This window comes from Pan troglodytes, chromosome 18 (genome assembly GCF_028858775.2).
Source record: "Pan troglodytes isolate AG18354 chromosome 18, NHGRI_mPanTro3-v2.0_pri, whole genome shotgun sequence".
In the NCBI taxonomy this organism is placed as follows: domain Eukaryota; kingdom Metazoa; phylum Chordata; class Mammalia; order Primates; family Hominidae; genus Pan; species Pan troglodytes.
The window spans coordinates 65,125,623-65,150,645 of NC_072416.2; the positions used below are offsets into that span (position 1 = coordinate 65,125,623).

The following is a 25,023-nucleotide window of genomic DNA, read 5'->3' on the forward strand; positions in this document are numbered from 1 at the left end:
TCACAAGAATGGGAATTTGATTACATCTTTCCATTCTGTTTACGTTATAGACATTGTCACTGAAAATTTTGAGTATTAGAAAACCCCACTGACAGTGACAAATAAAGGATTTATCACACAGAACAAGATATCCAGCAGTACACAGTCCAGGCCTGGTATAGCACTTAATTATGTTATCAGAGGCCCTGGGTCTTTTTTTTTTTTTTTTTTTTGACCCCAACGTGATATGAGGTCTTTTAATCTTGCTGCTGTACCATGCTCATTGTGTGACTGTGTCCTCATTATTATGTTTGCAAGATGGCTGCTGCATCTCTGAGCACTGCATCAGTTCCTAAGAAGGTGGAATGGTGAAATGTCTCAAACTTTCTTGGAAGCCCCATTAGGTGACTTGTGTTTCTGTCTCATTGGCTACAATTGAGTTACGTGGCCACCCCTTGCTGCAGTGAATCTAGGAAAGTGAGTAGTATTGATGACTTTTCTGGTATTGTTTTGGATCTTTTCGTTTCTTCAAGTGTACCATCAAAAATCCTGGTATTCTGGCCGGACACAGTGGCTCACGCCTATAAGCCCAGGATTTTGGGAGGCCAAGTCAGGCAAATCACTTGAGGTCAGGAGTTCAAGACCAGCCGGGCATGGTGATGCGCACCTGTAGTCCCAGCTACTCGGGAGGCTGAAGCAAGATAATTGCTTGAACCTGGGAGGTTGCAGTGAGCAGAGATCACACTGCTGTACTCCAGCCTGGGCAACAGAGTGAGACTCCGTCTCAAAAATAATAATAATAATAAATTCTAGTATTCAGAAGTGTGTGACGGCAAAGGCCAAGCATCCTGGGCTGTACACAGTGAGGGAGTTTTTTTAAGTTGGGGGCATTGTAGTCAGATTGTGCTTTAAAGGCATACTCCGATGGCTGTGTGGTAGATTGGGTTGAGGAGTGACCAAATGGAAGCAAGGAGAGACTGTTGAGGAGACTTTTGCAATGGTCTAAGTGAGATTTTAGGGGTCTGAACTAGGAAACTTTTTATAGGAATGAAGAGGAGACTGAAGATTCCAAAAATATATAGGACATCAAGTGGGTAGGACTCAGTGGTTGATTGATTATGGAGACAACGAGAGAGTGAAGAGTCAAAGATGATGGCTCAGGTTTCTCGCAGAAAAAAAAATGGTGCCACCAACAGAGAACAAAAAAGAGTAGAGGAGAAAGTTTAAGTTGGTTACCTTTTTAGACGCAATGAGTCCTGAGGTATCTGGGTTTCCTTCAGGTGCAGATCTTTAGCCACTAACTGGGAAAAGACAGATTTGTTATATGTTAATAAATATATTTTCCTTAATAATTTCCCTTGAGATTTTATTTGCTTTTTGTTGTCCAGAAGTTTCCAACATTTGTGTAGTCAGTGCTGTTCATCTTCATTTATATTTCTGGCTTTAGTTCATAGAGCATTTCTTTTCCCCAAATGATAGAAGTATTTACCACATTTGTTAGCCTTAAATATTGTATTCATCAGGATTTTATTTTGATGAGTAGGATTAAGTAGGTAAAGAAAACAGAAGAGCATTTTCAATTGTTAGAATATGATTAACATGACTTATGTTTCCAAGGTGTGGCATAAAATATGAAATACTGAATTTTTCTTTTAAAAGTACCTCTGACTTTTTTTTATATATATACTTTAAGTTTTAGGGTACGTGTGCACAATGTGCAGATTAGTTACATATGTATACATGTGACATGCTGGTGCGCTGCAGCCACTAACTTGTCATCTAGCATTAGGTATATCTCCCAATGCTATCCCTCCCCCCTCCCCCCACCCCACAACAGTCCCCAGAGTGTGATGTTCCCCTTCCTGTGTCCATGTGTTCTCATTGTTCAATTCCCACCTATGAGTGAGAATATGCGGTGTTTGGTTTTTTGTTCTTGGCGATAGTTTACTGAGAATGATGATTTCCAGTTTCATCCATGTCCCTACAAAGGACATGAACTCATCCTTTTTTATGGCTGCATAGTATAAATCATGCTGCTATAAAGACACATGCACACGTATGTTTATTGCAGCACTGTTCACAATAGCAAAGACTTGGAACCAACCCAAATGTCCAACAATGATAGACTGGATTAAGAAAATCTGACTTTTTTTTTTAATGGTGTTGATGTTTCAGAAATACTCTGCTGTTTGTTTCCGTCGGAATAAAAAAGGCTGGACAAGGTGGCTTGCACCTGTAATCCCAGCACTTTGGGAGGCCGAGACGGGAGGATCTCTTGAGGCCAGGAGTTTGAGACCAGCCTGGTCAACATAGCAAGACCCAGTCTCTACAAAAACTAAAAAAAAAAATTAACCAGGCGCAGTGGTGCGTGCCTGTAGTCCCAGCTGCTTGGGAGGCTGAGGCAGGAGAATTGCTGTAATGGGGTTAAGCCTATGATTTTCAGGTTGCGGTGAGCTATGATTCCACCACTGCACTTGTACTCCAGCCTGAGTAACAGAGCGGGATGCTGTTTCTTTTTTTTTTTCTTTTTTTTTCTTTTCCTTTTTTTTTGAGACAGGCTGGAGTGCAATGGCGCAATCTCGGCTCACTGCAACCTTCACCTCCTGGGTTTTAAGCTATTCTGCCTCAGCCTCCCAAGTAGCTGGGATTACAAACATGCACCACAACATCCAGCTAATTTCTGTATTTTTAGTAGAGATGCGGTTTCACCATGTTGGTCAGGCTGGTCTCGAACTCCTGACCTCAAGTGATCTGCCCGCCTCGGCCTCCCAAAGTGCTGAGATTACAGGCGTGAGCCACTGCGCCCGGCCACTGTTTCAGGAAAAAAAAAAAAAAAAGCCCAAATCTTGTATTTTTTTTATAAATCAAAATTAAAATAGGTATTTCATGTATTCTGACAGCAGGAGGATGCATTAGCACAACAGGCCTTTGAAGAGGCTCGGAGAAGGACACGCGAATTTGAAGATAGAGACAGGTCTCATCGGGAGGAAATGGAGGTGAGAGTTTCACAGCTGCTGGCAGTAACTGGTTAGTACTTTCCCCCAAACTCTCAGGCTGTGTTTGTGATGTTTGTGCATAATGCTTTTTAATAGTTTAATTTTGTCTTTCATTTTTAAAAAGTTGTACTCTCTGACTTTGTATTTATTAAATGTAATTGCTGTAAAGAAATTTATTTTAATTTTAAAGTTGTACATCAATTCCTCATTCATTGGTCTTCATAAAAATCATTTACTATAATAAGGTATATTTTCTCTTAATTCATTTACTCAAAATCTCACCTCTTTTTTTCTTATTTTTCAAATTATTTGTAAAAATCAGCTTATGTTAACATAGATTGCATATTTTTAGAACGTTATTAAAACTTGAGTAATACTACTTTCCATTTTTCTATGAATATTTGTCTTGGTTTTATAACTATAATTGTCAGTCATTTGTGTGATTTTAACTAAAGGAAAATTTAATATTTTCAAACTATTCAAAGAACGGAATTAAACTTTTTCTTTTAACCTTTCTATTGTAAAATACAGAAACAGAAATCAACATTAACAAATCTGTAGCTTCCTTTGCTGGTTTACTTAGGATACATTTTTTAAAATAATAATAATAAATAAATCTATAGCCCAATGAATTACTGTAAGGTTAACATCCTTACAACCACGGTTTGGTCAAAAAATAAAACTTTGAGCCTGAGCAACTCTGTCTCTACAAAAAGTAAGAAAATTAGCTGGGTTTGGTGGCATATGCCTGTAGCTTTAGTCACTTGGTAGGCCAAGATAGGAGAATCACTTGAGCCCTGGAGTTTGAGGTTACAGTGAGCAGTGATTGTGCCACTGTATTCCAGCCTGGATGACAGAGTGAGATCCTGCCTTTAGGAAATAAATAAATAATACATAAATAAACCTTTGACAGCTAACCCCAGCAGCCCCTTCCATATATACATCTAATCATGACTTTCTCATGATTTTTGCTCAAAAGTAATCATTATTTCGATTTTTTTTTTTTTTTTGAGATGGAGTCTTGCTCTGTCGCCCAGGCTGGAGTACAGTGGCGTGATCTCGGCTCACTGCAGCCTCTGCCTCCCAGGTTCAAGTGATTCTCCTGCCTCAGCATCCTGAGTAGCTGGGATTACAGGCGCACACCACCATGCCCGGCTAATTTTTGTATTTTTAGTATAGGCAGGGTTTCACCGTGTTGGTCAGGCTGGTCTCGGACTCCTGACCTCATGATCCACCCACCTCAGCCTCCCAAAATGCTTGGATTGATTATAGGCGTGAGCCACTGCGTCCGGCCCATTATTTCAATTTTTATAGTTAATTTATGTCTTGTATTTCTTTAGTTTTAGTACCCATTGAAGTTTAGTCTTGCCCAGTTTTAAAATTTGAGCTTTTTTCCCCCCACTTTTTTAAATCTACCATGTTGGTTTCTGAATTTTGATGTGTCTTTTAATTGACAATGGAATTTTAATTTTTTTACACAAAATTGTACTCTGCTTTAAACAAACCTCAATTATAAAAATTAATATTCAAAGTATATACAAATTGTTCAGAAATACAGATTTTCTTTAAAAATTGTATTCTAGGGCCAGATGCTATGGCTCACACTTGTAATCCCAGCACTTTGGGAGGCTGAGGTGGGAGGATTGCTTGAGGCTGGGAATTTGAGACCATCTTGGGCAAAATAGCAAGCCCCCATCTCTGCAAAAAATAAAAAATTAGCCAGCATGGTGGCACATGCCTGTTGTCCTAGCTACTCAGGAGGCTGAAGCAGGGGGATAGCTTGAGCCTAGGCGCTTAAGGCTGCAGGAGCTATGATCGTGCCACTGTACTCCAGCCTGGATGACGGAGCAGGATCCTACCTCAAAAAAAAAAAAAAAAAAAGGTATATTCTAGCAAAAATAATCAAGATAAGAACTAATGTGTTTGAAGAAGAGTTGTCAAATGTTACTGTATATCATGCTTCAAGTTTATAAACTTTGTATCAACATGAACATTTCATACAAGAAGAAATAGAAAAAGCACACATTCATCTTTGATAATCAAAATACATTAAAATATAATATATCAACTAAACAGAACCATTTCCAGGTGTTAAAAATCAGTATTAGGTACCTAAGATTGTTAAATTCATGTCCTATATACTTTTGGAATCTACAGACAGTAGAATAGTGGTTGCCGGGATAATGGGGGTTAGTTATTTAAAGAGTATAGAGTTTCAGTTTTGCAAGATGAAGAGAGTTCTAGTTGGTTGCACAACAGTGTGAATGTACTTAACACTACTGAGTGTATGCTTTAAAAATGGCTAAGATGGTAAGTTTTATGATATGTGTATTTTACCACTTTTTTTAAGTTTTTAAGTCAATGTTACATAATGAAGAAAATTTGTGGTTTTTTTCCAAGCACAAAATTATATGTACACTATTGTTTAAATTAAGGTGTGTGTGCATACGTGTGTGTGTGTGTGCATGGGTGCAGACAGTGGCTAAGAGCCCAGACTCTACAGCCAGACAGAAGTCTGAATCTGGCTCTGTCATTTACTTTGTCAGCTTGGACAGCTTACTTCACTTTTCTATGACTGAGTTTCCTCATCTACAAAATAGGAGTAATAATCCTGCCTGTCTCATATGGTCATTGTGAGGATTAAATGAGTAAATACATGTGAAACCACTTTTAGCATATGTGCCACTGACTAGGTGTCAGGTGCTATTATTATTGTTAATATTATTTAAAGTATTACATAAAATTTCTAGTTGTGTTAAAATATATTTACTTAGAATACATTTAAAAATCAAGCCTATTTGGTGGTTAGTGTATGAAATAAATTGTGTGTGTGTGTGTGTGTGTGTGTGTGTCTCTGTGTGTGTGTGTGATGGAATCTCACTCTGTCACGCAGGCTGGAGTGCAGTGGCACAATGTCGGCTCACCGCAACCTCTGCCTCGCGGGTTCAAGCGATTCTCCACCTCAGTCTTCTGAGTAGCTGGGATTACAGGTTCCTGCCAGCACGCCCGGCAAATTTTTGTATTTTTAGTAGAGACGAGGTTTCACCATGTTGGTCAGGCTGGTCTCAAACGCCTGACCTCGGGTGATCTACCTGCCTCAGCCTCCGAAAGTGCTGGGATTACAGGAGTGAGCCACCGTGCCCAGACTTGAAATAAAATTTAATATCTTTTTTTTGGGGGGGGGGTGGGGGGAGATGGGGTCTCACTCTGTTGCCCAGGCAGAAGTGCAGTGGTGCGAACATGATTCACTGTAGCCTCAACCTCGTGGGCTCAAGCAATTCTCCCTCCTTGACCTCCCAAAGTGCTGGAATTACAGATGTGAACCACTGCACCCAGCCTAAAATTTAGTATCTTTTTTTTTTTTTTTTTTTTTGAGACGGAGTCTCGCTCTGTCGCCCAGGCTGGAGTGCAGTGGCGCATTCTCAGCTCACTGCAATCTCCGCCTCCCTAGTTCAAGCCATTCTTCTGCCTCAGCCTCCCGAGTAGCTGGGACCACAGGCGCCTGCCACCATGCCCGGCTAATTTTTTGTATTTTTTAGTAGAGACGGGGTTTCACCGTGTTAGCCAGGATGGTCTCGATCTCCTGACCTCGTGATCTGCCCGCCTTGGCCTCCCAAAGAGCTGGGATTACAGTCTTGAGCCACCGTGCCCGGCTTAAAATTTAGTATCTTTTAGTGATTGCCAGATCTCTTTGTCAGTGAGTTAATTAATCTAATGGGCTGATAGCAGCTGAAGATGTCCCCAAGAATACTTGTTAGCTAAGAGAAGAAAATGGAGGGATATATGTGATTCTTGTTTTCTTTGATGCTGTTATAATTCTTGTGATTTTCATATATGTGAATACAAGACTTCCACACCATGCCCTTTCTTTCGGTATCTGTAAAATTTAGAAGCTTTAAAATGTATAATGTACATTTGTTACATTTCTGAACCTTTTTGCTCATGCTCTTTGTTCCCTGATGTAGAATGTTCTTTTCTGTCCGTCAAGGCCCAACCTGAATGTTGTCATTAAATGTCAGGCCTTTCCTCAGTCTTCTTAGTCATAATCATAAAGCCCTTCCATTCTGTAGCACTTTTTATTTCTACTAGTGTTCTTATTGAACAACATGTTGAAACAATTATAAACATTTGTGCCCTCCACTTTATGGCAATCCCATGAGATGGAGCCCCTGATTTTTGTGTCTTCCACATTACCTACCACAATCCTTTGTACACTGCTTAGTTGTTCATTGGATATCTTCAAAAAATAGCCCCTATCCTGCCTTTCTGAAAACTAGAATTATAGGAGAGCCTGCTATGATAGTTCATGTAGATAATACATATTAATGGTCTCTGGAAAGATTCTAAATATTTATAATCTGTTGGTTTATATTAACTAGTTAAGTAAAGTAATAAACCCCAAATGTGTTGGTCTTTATTCTGCATTAGGGACTGAGAAATATATAGATGAAAATGCATTGTTTCTGTCTTTGATCAGCTATCAGTCTTGAGGGAAAATGATGGATAAACAGATCATTGCAGTGTACTTTAGCAACCACCATACATAATGGAGGTTCAAAAGGGACAGCAGCAGTGTAGAGGAAGCTTAAGTCTGCCTCTGCTTGGGAAATTCACAGGATAGTATACTTAGAGGGATTTGAAGGAAGAGTGTGTTTTGCCAGCTGGACAAGTTGGAGAAAGCATTCTAGGCAGGACAAACAGTGTATGCAAAGGCATGGAGGAGTAAGGAGGAGTAAGAGAGCCTGCCAAGTCAAGAGAGAGTGATTGGTCAGTATTTCTGGAGCAAGCTAACATGGCTTTAAATGAATATAGGAATCATTTTCTAAAAAGTGCTCTTCAGCTACATTATATTTGGAGATTAACTATTTGACAATTAATGGAACAACTGTTGAAAGCTTTTGTATGTATTTTGCTTTACATAAAACTCTAGATTAATTGACTAAGAATTTTCTATTCTAAATTGTGGTGGCTCACACCTTTAATCTCAGCACCTTGGGAGGCTGAGGGAGGATTGCTTGAGCCCAGGAGTTCAAGACCAGCCTGGGCAACACAGCAAGACTTTGTCTCTACAAAAAATTTAAAAACTAGCTAGGCATGGTAGCATGTGCCTGTGTTCCCAGCTACTTGGGAGGCTAGGTAGGAGGATCGCTTGAGCCCAGGAGGTCAAGGCTGTAGTGAACTATGATTGTGACACTGCACTCCAGCCTGGGCAACAGAGCAAGACCCTGTCTCCCTGACCCCACAAAAAGAAATAAATACATTGTTAATTTGGTTTTTCTAATTTAAAATGTTGGAAGAATATTTTGGTATGTGAGTTTATATGTATATATGAACAGAAATATAGTCTGTTGATAGAAGTGTCACATAATTTGTTGCTCAGATAGATTGTTTCTACTTGTTTTTTTGTCAGTGATTGAGAGCATGGGCTTTGTAGTCAGGCCTAGTTGAGATTCCTGCTCTGTCACTTGCCTCAAGAGCCCTAATTTTCTCACAGAATTTGAGTATTAAATGGGAAAATGCTTGTAAAGCACTTAGTATGATGCTTGGTATGTGTATGCCTACAGTAAATAATAGCTCTGAAGTACTTTTTAGCACTAAAAGCTCCACCATAATGCTGGTGCCAGTTAATTGAATTATTTGGCTAACAAGAACATCCTTTTAGTTCTCTGAAGTGTATCAAGGCACTTTCCCTGCATTATGACCTAGAGCATAGAGAAAAGAGTTACATTTTCATCAATGATTTAAGATCCTGTAGTCCCTTATGGCAGTAATTTAAAACATCAGTTCTTGTAGAGAACTGTCATCTGGAAAATTGGGCTGGAATCTGACTCCAGCACATGCACTGGCAGTCACATAGGGGAGTTTGGGGTTTGTGTGTCTTTTGACACTTAGCGTGTATATATTTTGCTTCTTTGTCTTTTTTTTCCATCCATAAAAAATTCCTAATGTCACCTTATTTTCTTGCAGTTTACCTTCTTTTTCCTAAAAAGAGAATATTGGAGAAAAATGTTGTTTCCCCTCTGTGATTCAGATTATCTTTAGAGATTCAAACATCATCTAATCTAACATTATTACAGTTGATAAAACTGAGAGTCTCCAAAAAATTAATTGACTTGCTCTCCCTCAAATATTTGGTTAATGGAAGAAACAGTGAGTATTTAAACCAGTTTCCTAACCAGGAGGCCTGCACAAATACAGCTTAGCGCTGGGAAATTAATTTCCACACCACCCGTAAAGATGCTTAAGCTGAAAAATAAAATCTGCCAGGAGAGATTAAGAACCGTTTTGCCTGGAATAGAAAAGGCTGAGGCAGAAAAGAAAAATAATGGTTCTAGTGGGTGGTCCTGATGCCTGACTGGAGAGGAGGGCCAGAGAACAGTGGTAACTCGTGGGTGGCAGCAAGTCAGTAAACGGCCTGTGGAAGCTTGAGATCCTAGCAGCACAGAGGCTTAGGGATGTCCTCCACTGTTTGGATAACTTCTGAGGCGTCCAGCCCTGCCATGCTAAACTTGTAACAGTGGTGCTCGTGAGTATTTAATCTATGTGTAAGGTTAAGATTACTAAGGGGGGAAGCAGAACTCCAAGTGGTTGGTGGCCCAAGGGGTTTTGATTTTCAACAGTGTCTTTTAACCTGAAACTAGTTATAAAATTCCTTGAGCATTCTTCCATTTCACCATGTGTAAAATTTAGAAAGTTTTCGATCCTTCATGATAGGATTTAGTGTTTTCTTTTTCTCATTTTTCTGGAACAGCCTATTTCAGTAGTACAATATTTTCTTTACCTTTCAGAGGTAATGGCAGATTATCATTAACTTGAAATGAGAAACTATAGTGAAATGAAGAAGCATTGTTTATGTTAGTAACCTTTACCAAATACTCTTGTCATTGATATACATTAAAATGATATACATAAGGTACACAGTACTGTGTATAATATCTTACTCTCTGGGTATTTTTCCTACTCTGTGGGTAATTTTTGTTTAAATGTGCATAGTCATTCTCTAGTAGAATATGTAAGAAACTGGAACTAGAAACTATGGGGGAGAACCAGGTACCTGGGGGACAAAATAAGCAAATTATTATTTTTCACTGTGTATCTTCTGTACCTTATGAATTTTGTATCATTAATTATTTAGAAAAAAATAAAATTTGCTTTCAGTATTACACAGAATAATGAAAACAGAAGATTCTAGACCTTGCTATCTCTATTCTCTGGCATATAGGCTGTTTTTTATGTGAAACCCTTCCTCCAGTTGAAATTGTATGCAGAGCCCCACTGTATAAAATAGTTTTTTTAAAAGGCACTGCTCTGGGCAAAGCCAGGGTAGGGATTGTTCTGGTCTCCCTCTGGTGTCCCTGGGGGTGTTTTTACGGAACCCAGTGGGTGGCAGAACATAATGAGGACTCTGGATGTAGTGGAATGAGCACAAGGTTTTGCATCCCGGCTCCACTACTTGTTGCCATATAGCATTGAGAAAGTTGCTTATTCTCATTGAGCCTCATCAGTAAAAACTCCCTCCCAGGTTGTTGCAGAGCTCAGTATCTGAGGCTTAGAATGGGGACTCAGTGGAAGCCAGTTTCTTTACCCCTTCTTTCTGTGTACTTGGCTCACAGTATATCTGGAGTGGCAGGAAAACAGTAAAAGTAGTCATATCCTAACTTTAGACTATGAAAGTCGAAGATACTATTTTGCCAAGCTATTTTAGATTCTGGTGTTTTTTGTTTGTTTGGTTGGTTGGTTTGGTTTTTTAAAACAACCAGTAAAGGATTTTGGACTTTTCTTGGCTCTGTTGGAGGCTACCAGTTACTGTGGGGATTGAGTAGTGACTAGAAGTGGGTATGAAGAGAACTTCCCATGTTCTGGTAATGTTAGTTCTTGACCTGGGTGCTAGTTAGGTGGGTGTGTTCGCTTTGTGAAAATTCTTCATTACATACTTAACAATTTGGGCACTATTCTGTACTTGTATAAAAAGAAGGCTTTTTAAAATAAAAAATAATCACAGACGTTACTTTTGTGAAATGCTCTCCATTGGCATCTGTTGCTATATAGAAGCATCCTAGCACCTTTTCTGTCTGAGAATCCTTCCTTGATCTGAAAATGTTGACATGTTTCCCATGACCTTTCTTTTTGGGGTATATATGTCTATAACTAATTCAAATGTCTTTTGTGAAGGAAGATTGAGGTTAATAAAGGACAGATTTCATGCTCTGATCATAGTTGAGTTAGAAAGATAGCAACTTGTACACTAGTCTCTGTTTCCAGAGACTGCCTTCAACTTGATTGGCCTTTTGACCTAAAACTGTAATATAGCACTCTTGGCTTTTAACTCAGCTCCAAGGTGACAGGGTGCTTAAAGATATTTTCTCTATTATCTTAAAAATGCCTACATTTGGTTAGATTATAAAGTGGCAGCAAATAAATGGTTGTCTTTAATGTCAGAGAATGGGTAAATTATTGTTTATCCTACTATGAGCAGTTTTAATACAATTCAAATCATAGAGTTTTATGTGGAAACTATTTGGAAATAAAAACAGGCAAAAAGTTTTATGTGGTTTTTGTATTTGTATTTTGCATAGTTTTGGGGCCTTCAATTCTGTGTGGTCCAAGAAAAAAATCTCAGCCTCTATTTATTTTAAATTTCCGAAGACTTCAGTTTTCAAATTATTTAACTCTACCAATATTCTTTCTTGTGTACGGATAAATCAGCATGAGAATATGTCTGTGCTAGGCCTTCCTGGGTTGTGTTTTGGGTAGTGGCAGTAGATGAGAATGAACTGGGAGTATGAACTCAGACTGAGAATGAGAATCGGAAGAAGATTAATGAAGGAGGAAAAGGATACGAAATCTGACTTCCCCCACTACCAGAGGAAGAGAGTCTTGGTTCTCTATCAGAGGAGCAATAGACTTTATTAAGATTTATTTTTGTTTTAGCCTTGTTTTAGTTTCTAAAAATTATTCTATCTGCAGGATATGGATTTTTCAACATTTGAATAGTTATTTGAAAAGTTCATAAATGGAAATGGGAAGTGATGAGCAGCTTTGTTATAATAACAGCATCATGAGTGCATCCTATGTGCCAGGCAGTGTACATTATAATTTTGGCTTTATATTTGATCTTTAAATGCTCTTGTAAGTTACCTCTTCATTTTGAGGAACCGAGGCTAAGAGAGGATAAGAAACTTGCCTAAGGTGACATAGCTGAAGTGGTAGGGCCATCATGGTCCAAGCCCAGAAATGCAGATTATTCCCACTATTTCATTTTAAAATGTTACTTTATATTTGAAGTTTTCCTTAGGTTGCATACTTTGTAAGAACTATATTTTTTGACATGCCTGTTGGAACAGCTCTCGCAGTCTGCTCATCTGACAGATGTTTATAATTGCTGACTTTTTTTTACCGTTTTTAAAATTTTTTTTTAATTTTACTTTAAGTTCTGTGATACATGTGCAGAATGTGCAGGTTTGTTACATAGGTATACCTGTGCCATGGTGGTTTGCTGCATCTATCAACCCATCATCTAGGTTTTGTTGTTGTTGTTGTTGTTTGTTTGTTTGTTTGTTTTTTGAGGCAGAGTTTCGCCTTTGTTGCCCAGGCTGGAGTGCAATTGCACGATCTCGGCTCACCACAACCTCCACTTCCCGGGTTCAAGCGATTCTCCTGCCTCAGCCTCCCAATCATCTATGTTTTAAGCCCTGCATGCATTAGGTATTTTTCCTAATGCTCTCCCTCCCCTTCCCCCCTACCCCTCGACAGGCCCCTGTGTGTGACGTTCCCTTCCCTGTGTGTGATGTTCCCCTCCCTGTGTCCATGTGTTCTAATTGTTCAACTCCCACTTATGAGTGTGAGCATGCAGTGTTTGGTTTTCTGTTGGCTATGTTAGTTCTCTGAGAATGATGGCTTCCAGCTTCATCCATGTCCCTGCAAAGGACATGAACTCATTCTTTTTTATGGCTGCTTTTTAACCTTTTTAATGAGTTTGGGGAAAGTGCATTCCTTTCTCTCATGTTGGGACTTAAAATTTGTGCTTTGTGTCTCCTCCAGACTTAGCAATAGGGAGAACTAGCAGTGACTAAGGAGGCTGACATTAATGCCAATTGTAAGTTAAAGGCTCATCTTTTCCATAGGTCTGATTCTGTGTTCTGACTCTGCCTCCAACTATGTTACTTGGGGGAAATTACTTAACCTTAGTCTTAGGCTGTCATCTGCACAATGAGAGTTGAATCAGATCTCTCAAGTACTTTGCCACTCTAAAATTCTATAATTCTGTATTCAGAATTTTATTTTTCTCCCTTCCTTCCCCCTGAATTTTATTTTATTTTTTTTAGAGACAGGGTGTCATTCTGTCACCCAGGCTAGGTTACAGTGGTGCAATCTTTTTTTTTTTTTTTTTTTTTTTGAGATAAAGTTTCACTCTGCTGCCCAGGCTGGAGTGCCGTGGCCAGATCTCGGCTCACTGAAACCTCTGCCTCCTGGGTTCAGGCGATTCTCCTGCCTCAGCCTCCCGAGTAGCTGGGATTACAGGTATGCACCACCATGCCTGAGTAATTGTTATATTTTTAGTAGAGATGGGGTTTCACCGTGTTGGCCAGGCTGATCTCGAACTCCTCACCTCAGGTGATCTGCCCGCCTTGGCCTTCCAAAGTGTGGGGATTACAGGCATGAGCCAAGTGGTGCAGTCTTATAGCCCACTGCAGCCTTAATATCCTGGGCTCAAGCAGTTCTTGCCTCAGCCTTCCAAGTAGCTGGGATTCCAGCCACGTGCTACCATGCCCAACTAATTTTTAAAAATGTTTTTTAGGGGCAGGATCTCACTGTCACTCAGGCTGGTCTTGAACTTCTGGGATCAAGTAATTGTTCCACCTCAGCCTCCCGAAGTGCTGTAAACTGTAGGCGTGAGCCACCATGCCCAGCTGTTCTTTTAGCCAAGTATCAAACAAAAAGTGAATACTACAGTATCTGGACATAGTACATACTGAATAAAATATAGTTGTTTTTAATTGTTAGGGAATTTTCCCATGAAGAGTTTTCAGCAGTTTTTTTTTTTTTTTTTGAGATCTCAATATTAAAAGAATGGAGATCAACCAGGAAATTTTCTTCATTCTGGATACCCCCTCCTCGTGGCTGTTTCTGCATAGCTCTGACCAGTAGGGAAAACTCAAGCTGCTGGTGTCTGTTCTTTCGTCTCATTTGGAGTCATCTCATGACTGCCGCCTAGCAACTCTATTTGCCTTGTTCCTGGGAGATGATATACTGAGAGAAAACAGGAGAGCAACTGGTAGTAAGAGGTCTGTAACATAAGGTTGAGATTAATTCTTCATAAATACTAAGAACAGATTTGTGCTCTGAAATCAGACTCATGGATGTGTGCTTTATATTAAAACCCCAATTCTGAAATAACTGTTACTACAAGGTTAGAATCAAGGCCCTATGACTGAGGAGAAGGAAACTAGAAATTACAAACTTTGTGCTTTTAGGATGATGGAGTTCAGAGTTTCTTTGCCATCATGTAGTATAGTTTACCCATAGAGGAAATCCTTCAAAAACCTTCATTAGAAAACTGCCACAGTAAGAAGTCCTGCTTCTTAAAGCAGCTGCTTATTCAGCTGTTAAGTTCTACTCCTATGGAAGCTATTTTACTGAACCTAAATCTGTTTCTGTATTTGTTTCCTTCATATGACGGTCAATACATCTTCCCTTCTAGCATTAAATGTCCTCCCAGATCTCTCATTCTTCCCTCTTCTGCTCTCATTTGTACTGTTAGACTTCCTCCCTCTTTTTTTTTTTTTTTTTTTTAAGAGATGGGGATCTCACTATGTTGGCCGGGGTGGTCTTGAACTCCAGGGCTCAATCAATCCTTCCACCTAAGCCTCCAAAGTGCTGGAATTACTAGTGTGAGCCACCGTGTCCGGGCCCCTCATTTTTGTTCCTACTCTTGACTCTTCATCACAGTGTCTTTCCTTACATCTTCCTCAGTGCCTTCACAATGTAAATAGAAATGAAACCCACAAATAATAGCAAGACAACTTTTCTTTACTCCTGTTCTCTGTGCTTTTATCAAAAATGTAATATTTTAAACAAATCCATGGCTATTTCTGTGCAGCTGTGACCAGTAGGGAAAACTCCAGCTGCTGATGACTGTGCTTTGTCATATATTTGGAGTAATCCCATTATTATTAAAATAATTTGAAAATTATTTTTGCCCCAAGACACAAAAGCTGAAATACTCTTTTCACAAAGTATTATTGGTAGGTTAGTAGTGATTTATAAATATATAATTAGGATTGATTTTTCTCAGTGTTTCTTCATTGCTTGGCCCCTTTCTAACCTTCATTGACTGAAAGCAGATGTTTGTATCACCATCTCTGATTTTGCAGAATTGATCTGTCCTTACACTGCATTTAGCATTGATTGTGTATGGAACATAAATTGCTTTTCTGATGCATATGTATTCCATAGCTCTTTGAATTTGTGACTGTGCACTATAACCTATTTAATTGAAAAGAATGTGCTAAAATTTAGTCATTGTCCATTCTGCTAACAAAAGCAGTTAAAACATGCTAGAGAAATATATCAGAATTTTAAGAAAGAGGCCGGATTTGGTGGCTCACGCCTGTAATCCCAGTGCTTTTGAGAGGCTGAGGCAAGAGGATCACCTGAGGTCAGGAGTTCAAGATCCGGCTGACCAACATGGTGAAACCCTGTCTCTACTAAAAGTAAAAAAAGTTAGTCGGGCATGGAAGCGCATGCCGGCTACTCAGGAGGCTGAGGCACGAGAATTGTTTGAACCTGGGAGGCTGAAGTTACAGTGAGTTGAGATCAGGCCATTGCACTCCAGCCTAGGCAACAAGAGCAAAAGTCTGTCTCAAAAAAAAAAAAAAAAAAAAAAGGCTGGGCACGGTGGCTCACGCCTGTAATCCCAACACTTTGGGAGGCTGAGGTGGGCTGATCACGAGGTCAGGAGATTGAGACCATCCTGGCTAACATGGTGAAACCCCGTCTCTACTAAAATACAAAAAATTAGCCAGGTGTGGTGGTGCGTGCCTGTAGTTCCAGCTACTTGGGAGGCTGAGGCAGGGGAATTGCTTGAACCCAGGAGGCAGAGGTTGCAGTGCACCAAGATTGCATCACTGCGCTCCAGCCTGGCGACAGAGCAAAGCTTTTTGCTCAAACAACTGGTAAAATGGAGTTGCAGTTATCTAACATAGGAAAACTGTTGCTACTTGGGAAGGTGAGGCAGGAGGATCACTTGAGCCCAGGAGTTTGAGGCTGTAGGGTGCTATGTTTGTGCCTGTGAATAGCCACTGCACTCCAGCCTGGGCAACACAGCAAGACCTCATCTGTTTTTTTTTTTTTTTTTTTTTTTTTGGAGACAGAGTTTCCCTCTTGTTGCCCAGGCTGGAGTGCAACAGCGCAGTCTCGGCTCACCACAACCTCTGCCTTTCTGGTTCACGCGATTCTCCTACCTCAGACTCCCGAGTATCTGGGAATACAGGCGCATGCCACCACACCCAGCTAATTTTTGTATTTTAGTAGAGATGGGGTTTCGCCATGTTGGCCAGGCTGATCTCGAACTCCTGACCTCAGGTGATCCGCCCACCTTGGCCTCCCAAAGTGCTGGGATTACTGGCATTGAGCCATTGCACCCAGCCGACCTCATCTCTTTAAAAAAAAATAAGTTAATTCAGCTGGGCATGGTGGCTCACGCCTGTAATCCCAGCACTTTGGGGAAGCTGAGGTGGGTGGATCACTTGAGCCCAGAAGTTCGAGACCAGCCTGGCCAACATGGCAAAACCCCATCACTACTAAAAATATTTTAAAAATTAGCCAGGTGTGGTGGTGCATGTCTGTTCTCCCAGCTGCTTGGGAGGCGGGGCAGGAGAATGACTTGAACCTGGGAGGCGGAGGTTGCAGTGAGCTGAGATTGCGCTACTGTACTCCAGCCTGGAAAACAGAGCAAGACTCTGTCTCAAAAAAAAATAATAATAATAAAATAATAATAATAATTAGTTAATTCATGGAAAGTACTTAGTACCACATTCTGGATACAAACAGATATTTGTGCTTGGCCAACATTTGGAGGCAGTAAAGAAAGCTTATAGAATAACCACATATTAGAACTTGTGAAGGAGAAAATATACATATATATACATATATATATATATATATATATATATATATATATATATAGTCTCTCTATTAAGTAATTTACCATAAGGGGTTTAAATAGGAATGTTGACTCCAAAGTGAATCTTGAAATCTTGGTGTTTATAATTGTCAAGCCTCTTTTTTTAAAATAGATTTGGTCAACAGGAAGTATTTTTTTCTAATTTTTATTTTATAGACCTAGTCAAGCTTCTTAATTGTTAAATATTGTTATAACAATACATCTGGGCCGGGCGCGGTGGCTCACTCCTGTAATCCCAGCACTTTGGGAGGCCAGGGCGGGTGAATCACGAGGTCAGGAGATCAAGACCATCCTGGCTAACACAAAGAAACCCCATCTCTACTAAAAATACAAAAAATTAGCTGGGTGTGGTGGTGGGCGCCTGTAGTCCCAGCTACTCGGGAGGCGGAGCTTGCAGTGAGCCAAGATCGCGCCACTGCACTCCAGCGACTCCATCTCAAAAAAAAAAAAAAAAAATACATCTGAGTCGTACATGGTGGCTCATGCCTGTAATTCCAGCACTTTGGGAGGCCAAGACAGGCAGATGGCTTGAGCCCAGGAGTTCCAAGACCAGCCCTGGCAACATGGTGAAACCCTGTCTCTACAAAGAATACAAAAATTAGCCAGGTGTGGTGGCGTGTGCCTGTGGTCACAGCTACTCAAGAGGCTTAGGTGGGAGAATCGCTTGAGCCGGGGAGGCAGAGGTTGCAGTCAGCAGAGATTGTGCCACTGCACTCCAGTCTTGGTGACAGAGTGAGACCCTGTCTCAAAAAAACAACAAACAAAAAAATACATTTGGGGCCGGGCGTGGTGGCTCATGCCTGTAATCCCAGCACTTTGGGAGGCCGAGGCGGGCAGATCACCTGAGGTCGGAAGTTCGAGACCAGCCTAACCAACGTGGAGAAACCCCCGTCTCTACTAAAACTACAAAATTAGCTGGGCGTGGTGGCGCATGCCTGTAATCCCAGCTACTGAGGAGGTTGAGGCAAGAGAATTGCTTGAACCCGGGAGTTGGAGGTTGCAGTGAGCTAAGATTGCGCCACTGCACTCCAGCCTGGGCAACAAGAGTGAAACTCCGTCTCAAAAAAAAAAAAAAAAAAAAAAAGCATCTGGGAATATAAGTGCACCCAGGACTCTAATTTTATATTTCTGTTTTGAACATATGAGACAATACTTTATCCATAATAAAGTGCTACATTTTTCAGTCATATAATTAGTAGAACATATACTTCTCTGTGACTCAGTTTTTTTATTTGTAAAATAGAGATAAATAATAGCACTTATGTCATAGGTTGTTGGGAGGGATTAAATTAGTTCTAGCCAGGTCCTATGGCATGTACCCATAGTTCTAGTTACTTGGGAGGCCGAGTGAGGCAGGAGGATTGGTTGAGTCCAGGAATTTGAGGCTGTAATGTGCTATGTTCGTACCTGTGAATAGCCGCTGCAGTCCAGCCCGGGCAACATAGCAAGACCCCATCTCTCTAAAAAATTATTTAATTCATGGAAAGTACTTACAACAGTGCCTGCAGACAGCTGATACTCAATAAATGTCAGCTATTACTAAAAGGAAGAGTTTGCTTCTAAGGCACTTGGCTAATGTGTTAAAGTTAAATCCTCTTTTTCCAAAACTGTAAATATAGATTTGTTGTGGGGTTTTTTGTTTGTTTGTTTGTTTTTTGAGATGGAATCTCACTTATGTCGTCCAGGCTGGGGTGCAGTGGTGCGATCTCAGCTCACGGCAACCTCCACCTCCCAGGTTCAAGGGATTCTCATGCCTCAGCCTCCCAAGTTGCTGGGATTACAGGTGCTGCCACCATGCCTGGCTAATTTTTTTGTATTTTTCATAGAGACAGGGTTTCACCATTTTGGCCAGGCTGGTCTCGAACTCCTGACCTCAAATGATCTGCCCGTCTCAGCCTCCCAAAGTTCTGGGATTACAGGCATGAGCCACTGCGCCCAGTGCTAGATTTGTTGTTATTTCTTATGTAGTACATATTTATGGTGATTTTCTTTTGAATAAAAATGATTTTTATTCTTGATTTTTAAGGAAACTTTAGTAAAATATGTCAGATATAATTTTAATTGGTTTTTTTTTTTGCCTGTTACATGTGACTATATTGGTTGAAAACTTTTTAGTTATGAAGTTTTTCTGTGTGCTACTGTCTTGTATTTTGTATATCTAGTATTTTGATTGTCAAAACACTTTTTGACCCCAAATTATGATTTTGTCATTGCAGGCAAGAAGACAACAAGACCCTAGTCCTGGTTCCAATTTAGGTGGTGGTGATGACCTCAAACTTCGTTAATTAATAGCACAGCAGATGTGTGCTGCCCATCTTTACATACACATTGCTTCTAGTTGGCAGAAATAATTGATTAAAAGACCAGAAACTGTGATAACTGGAGGTACTACGGTCTATTTCTCAACCTTAGGCAGTAATAGACATCACAAACTGCCATGGTTTTGCACTATGATTATAATACCTGCATTTCTAATTTTTTAAGCATGTAGCCAGTAATAATTTGAAGTTTTTTTTCTATGCAAGCTTACCTTGTTGGCATTATTTTAGGGAGTTGAAACTATCAACTGTAAAGCTCCTTTTCTTCCACTTTAATTTAAAAGTTCATGTCATTTAAAAACAAGTCAAGAAATTAAAATTGTATCAGAGGGTTTTCTCTAATCATTTTTTCTATTTTTTTTTTTGTACTTCTAGATGTTTTGGTTATACAGCTTCATTTTAGATGAGCATTCTTATTTTTTGTTTTGTTTGCCCCATTTCCTTTTGTGTTTTTATAGTCTATAGCATTTTAAAACTGCTGATGTTGTTTGCATTATTTACAGGCTAAAAACTTAGTAGCATAGAGCTGTCTGCCACAGCCTTCTGACAAAGTTTACAGTTATTAAAGTTGCAGTATCCTTTTAAATGCTAGTAATCAGCACTCTTTCTTTTTTTTTTTTTTTTTTTTTTTTTTTTAAATAGAGACAGGGTCTCGCAGTGTTGCCCAGGCTGGTCTCGAACTCCTGGCATCAAGCGATCCTCCTGCCTCAGCCTCCCAGAGTACTGGGATTACAGGCTCTTTCTTTTTAAACATAAAAGTTTTAAATTGGTATTAACTCTGTACTCTGCCCCAGATTGTTTTAGCTTCTGTTCTGTAATCATGAGTTTGGTTGGAGATATTCTCCATAGATGATCTTCTACTGAAATGCCTAAAGAAGTCACAGGCTGGCTTCTGTTTTATTCAGGGATTTTTTTAAAAAGTCAATCAGAAAAGGGATACTGGAGCTTCTTCATGTATGTAACAGCATATTAAACTGGAGACAGTGATGAATCAGCTACAAAGGTAATATTGTATTAAAATCATGTTTAAGATAGCTGCTTTTATGTGTATTTTATATTGCATGCTTTTGTAAAAACATGCTGGGTGATGAAAGATTAGTTTTAGAGAGAAAATGTTCATCTGTGCAGAGGATGCATTTTCTTCCATTAATTCTGGAAAAAACATTCACAGTTATATATATGGTATTTTGCAAAAGGACTATTAATAGAACCTTTTGAGATGAATTAATGTAAGAATATTTTTTAAATAGGCTTACTGTCAAATTGCAACTTTTTTTTTAGATACAGACTGGAAAAAAGTGCTAAGTCTTTTGGCACCTCCTTACAAATATTTTTCATGGTCACATTTATTAAATGTTACTACATTTCTGAATTTTTGAAAAATGTATTTTATCATTAAATGGCATTATTTTAAAGGATGAAAAACTGACACAGTCAATTCAGAAAATGGACTGAAGTCTGAATAAGGTCATTGCATTTAAAAAGCATATAACTGTACTTGACTGATGAGGGAGGTGTTACTTTCATTGTATATAGGTCTTATTTCATAAACAGATATCCTGTATCGAATAAAAGTATTTGTTATATATTTGAAGTTATGCATGGAAAGGAGTGTGTTTAAATTGTTACAAACAATAATGCGTCATTAAAGGCCATGCTGATCTTGCATAACTATAAGTACTATGAATGAATTTGGTTGGTTTTGGTGTTGTACAGCTCACATGTTTACACACTCAGTGCCCTAATTTCCCCTGAGGGAATCGCTTTTTAAGTGATCCTTACAGTGGTGTTTTATGTTACTTTATTACAGAGCTCCTTGGTTTTTTACTTCTGCACTTAAATTTTTTTAAATAACATGATGATGGTACATTTTCCTCTATTGTCTAGCTAAGGGCTTTCGGTCCACCAGTAAATAAGATCAAATGCTCTTAAATGTTCCTGTTACCATCCTAATGTAAATACTGGATTTTCCTGTCATTTAGCACCGTGCTGCTTCTGTCTGTCTTAATGCTGGCATTAAGATCATGAGCCCTTTTTCTCCAGTAGTACAGGCTTTGAAAACTACTTCTATTAAGTTATTGATGCAATTTGATATTTTTTCATAATCTATATTTAAACAAAATTACATCATTGCATCATCTTTTCTAAATTCATCTCCATTAAAACTTGCCTTAAGCTACCAGATTGCTTTTGCCACCATTGGCCATACTGTGTGTTTGTTTGTTTAATTTACTTTCACAATAAACTTCTGTGTAGTAAAAACAGGGTCTTGGCTCTTTCTTGACCTAACCCAGTAATTTCTAAGAAAGCAACAACAGTGGCATCTAGTGGTAATTTCTGTTGATTCCAAAGAAGACTACTTTAAATATAGGTATCACAAGGTATACAAATCCCCCAGTGTATATTATGGTTTTCAAGAAATCTGGCTTGATTTACCCATCCTGTGAGATATGACCATAAAGTAGTGATGTTGGGAGAAAGAATTTTAAATTACACATCCAAATTAGTTCCATCTTTCAAGCTAGTTGTTTTGGAAATATACAGCCGTTTTGATTGTGCTGGTGTTATATCAAACATTCTTAAGACTCCTGGCATTTTCCTACAACAGAAAAGTAAGCCCTTTTCCTTGAAAGTATGCCTTAAGCTTGACACATAATAAACAGATTTACTCATTAACCACAAGACTTACTGCAAATGACAAAAATGCCTTTAAATTCTGAATTGACACCATTAAGGGAAATTCCAAAGAGTAGGATTCATGCTCTGAGAGTTAATTTCAAAAAATTGAGCAGTAACAGCATGGTTTTAGTAAGTATATCACTTCTAGAAACATAATTGGATATGCTAGCTCGGGGCTGCTTGGTGAAAAATATCTTACTTGATTTATGCCTCATTTGGCAATGAGGAGCTTTTCAATCTATAAACCATTGTATTATCCATAACACATTACCCCAAAACTTAGCAGCTTAAAACAGTAAATACGTATTATCCCACAGGTGAGTCACAAATCTGGAAGTAGCTAAGATCAGTGGTTCTGGTTCAGAGTTCCTCATAAGGTTAGAGTCATCCTGGGCTACAGTCATCTCAAGGATTGGCTGGATGAAAGATCCCCTTTCAAACCCACTAATGTGGTCACTGACTGGCCTCGGTTCTTTGCAGCTTGCTAGATAAAAGGCAGATGTTCCTTGCTAGATGTTGGACAGAGACCTCCTTCCATTTCATGCCTAGCTGGGTCTTTCCATAGGACAGTGCACAGCAGGGTAGCTGGCTTCCCCCAAGGCAAGTGATCCAAGAGAGTGCACACCCAAGTTGAAAGCACAGTCTTTTTTTTTTTTTTTTTTTTTTTTTTGAGATGGAGTCTCGCTCTGTTGCCTAGACTACTGGACTGCAGTGGTGCAATCTCAGCTCACTGCAACCTCCGCCTCCCGGGTTCAAACATTTCTCCTGCCTCAGCCTCCCACGTAGCTGGGATTACGGGTGCCCATAACATGCCCGGCTAATTTTTGTATTTTTCATAGAGACGGGGTTTCACCATGTTGGCCAGGCTGGTCTCAAATTCCTGACCTCAAGTGATTCGTCCGCCTCGGCATCCCAAAGTGCTGAGATTACAGGTGTGAGCCACCATGCCCAGCCAAAAGCACAGTCTTAGAACTGAATCATGGGCTGCCATATTGTATGTTAGAATCAAGTCACTGGGTCTGGTCCACACTCAAAGGGGGAAGAATATTAAGCTTCATCTGTTGAAGGCGGGGATGTCAAAGCATTTGTGGACATCTTTCTAAACCACCATGGTGATATTACCAAATATACGTAACTGAGTATAAGATACCTTTGGTGTTTTGCCGGGCGCGGTGGCTCACACCTGTAATCCCAGCACTTTGGGAGGCCGAGGCAGGCAGATCATGAGGTCAGGAGATCGAGACCATCCTGGCTAACGGTGAAACCCCGTCTCTACTAAAAATACAAAAAATTAGACGGGTGTGGTGGCGGGCGCCTGTAGTCCCAGCTACTCGGGAGGCTGAGGCAGGAGAATGGTGCGAACCCAGGAGGTGGAGCTTGCAGTGAGCCAAGATTGCACCACTGCACTCCAGCCTGGGCAACAGGGCGAGACTCCATCTCAAAAAAAAAAAGATACCTTTGGTGTTTTAATCTAAACATTCTTCAAAGGTAAGATTTCAGTCTTGCAGATTTGAATACATGATTCCCCCTAGATAGCATCAACCCCTTTTCTTGCATCACCATCATATATTCATATATGGCATTTCAGAAATGTTCCAAAGCTAAAAAATGACAGTCACGGGGTGAAATCATGGATGGAAATGGCAGTTTAGTTTGTTTAAATATGGAATATTCTGAAACAGATAAGTCACTGTTTTAGTCAACTCTCAGCTTTTGGTTAGAAAATTTAAGCAACTTAGAATTAAGGTCGTTATTGGCCTCATTCAGATTTCAGAAATGTTGAGGAGATGTGAGTAGATAAAAATAAAAGGCCAGGCACAGTAGCTCATATCTGTAATCCCAGCACTTTGGGGGACTGAGGCAGGAGGATTGCTTGAGGCCAGGAGCTCAAGACCAGCCTGGGCAAGATAGCAAGACCTTCATCTGCACAAAAATATTTTTCTTAATTAGCCAGGCATGGTGGTGCACACCTCTAAGTCCCAGCTACTTGGGAGGCTGGAGTGGGAAGATCGCATGAGCCGAGGATTTTGAGGTTGCAGTGAGCTATGATCTTGCCACCGCACTCCATCCTGGGCCACCAGAGCAAGATATTACCTATAAAAATAAAAATGGAAAATGTTGAAGTTCTATTTTTTTTTTTTGGAGACTAAAAGTATGGTTATCATTTAGGGGGGGAAATACCCAGTGTCCAAAATAAACATGTTCCCTGCTCACAAGGAATCTACAGTCTAGCTAAAAAGCTGACCAAAGGCAGTAACGCTGTTTAAGTTACATTAGAAGTACTGGCTCTTATAGTACATCTATTCTAGTCTGGGTGGTGAATAAAAGCTTCCCTAAAGAGACGTTTTGAGGGTGGGTGCGGTGGCTCACGCCTGTAATCCCAGCACTTTGGGAGGCCGAGGCGGGTGGATCACAAGGTCAGGAGATCAAGACCATCCTGGCTAACATGGTGAAACCCCGTCTCTACTAAAAAATACAAAAAATTAGCTGGGCGTGGTGGCGGGCGCCTGTAGTCCCAGCTACTTGGGAGGCTGAGGCAAGAGAATGGCATGCACCCAGCAGGCGGAGCTTGCAGTGAGCCGAGATCGCACCACTGCACTCCAGCCTGGGCGAAAGAGTGAAACTCCGTCTCAAAAATAAAAAAAGAGATGTTTGAGCTAAGATCTGAAGGATGGCAGACCTTACGCTAGCTAGAGAAGGTATTGCAGGTAGCTAGCCAATAGCTTGGCAAGTTTGAGAAGCTAAGAGCAGCTGAGTATGACTGGAACAGAAAAGAGGGGCTGCAGCAGTGAGATGAATCCAGAAGGGCAGATTCCACCCAGCAGAGGGCAGGGTAAGAGTCACAAGCAGTGCTGGACTGGCCTTT

General features: G+C 40.0%; 1 protein-coding gene across 9 annotated transcripts in view; it reads left to right on the plus strand.

Moving 5' to 3' along the window:
• CBFB (core-binding factor subunit beta) overlaps nt 1-21,740 on the plus strand; it is a 73,081-nt gene extending 51,341 nt beyond the window's left edge. For 2 of the 9 annotated variants that reach the window (XR_001710399.4, XR_010152364.1), the window contains exons 5-7: nt 2,880-2,975; nt 14,029-14,260; nt 19,377-21,740. Coding sequence is in view for 6 of the 9 variants with exons in the window: in XM_054669406.2 (XP_054525381.1) it covers nt 2,880-3,006; nt 14,029-14,123 (222 nt within the window). In the remaining 3 variants the exon portion in view is untranslated. Of the gene's footprint in view, nt 1-2,879; nt 3,007-14,028; nt 14,261-19,376 lie in introns of those variants that run through there. The other 7 variants (XM_016929999.4, XM_054669408.2, XM_016929998.4 and 4 more) reach the window with 5 other exon arrangements.
• Nucleotides 21,741-25,023: the final 3,283 nt, after the last annotated feature.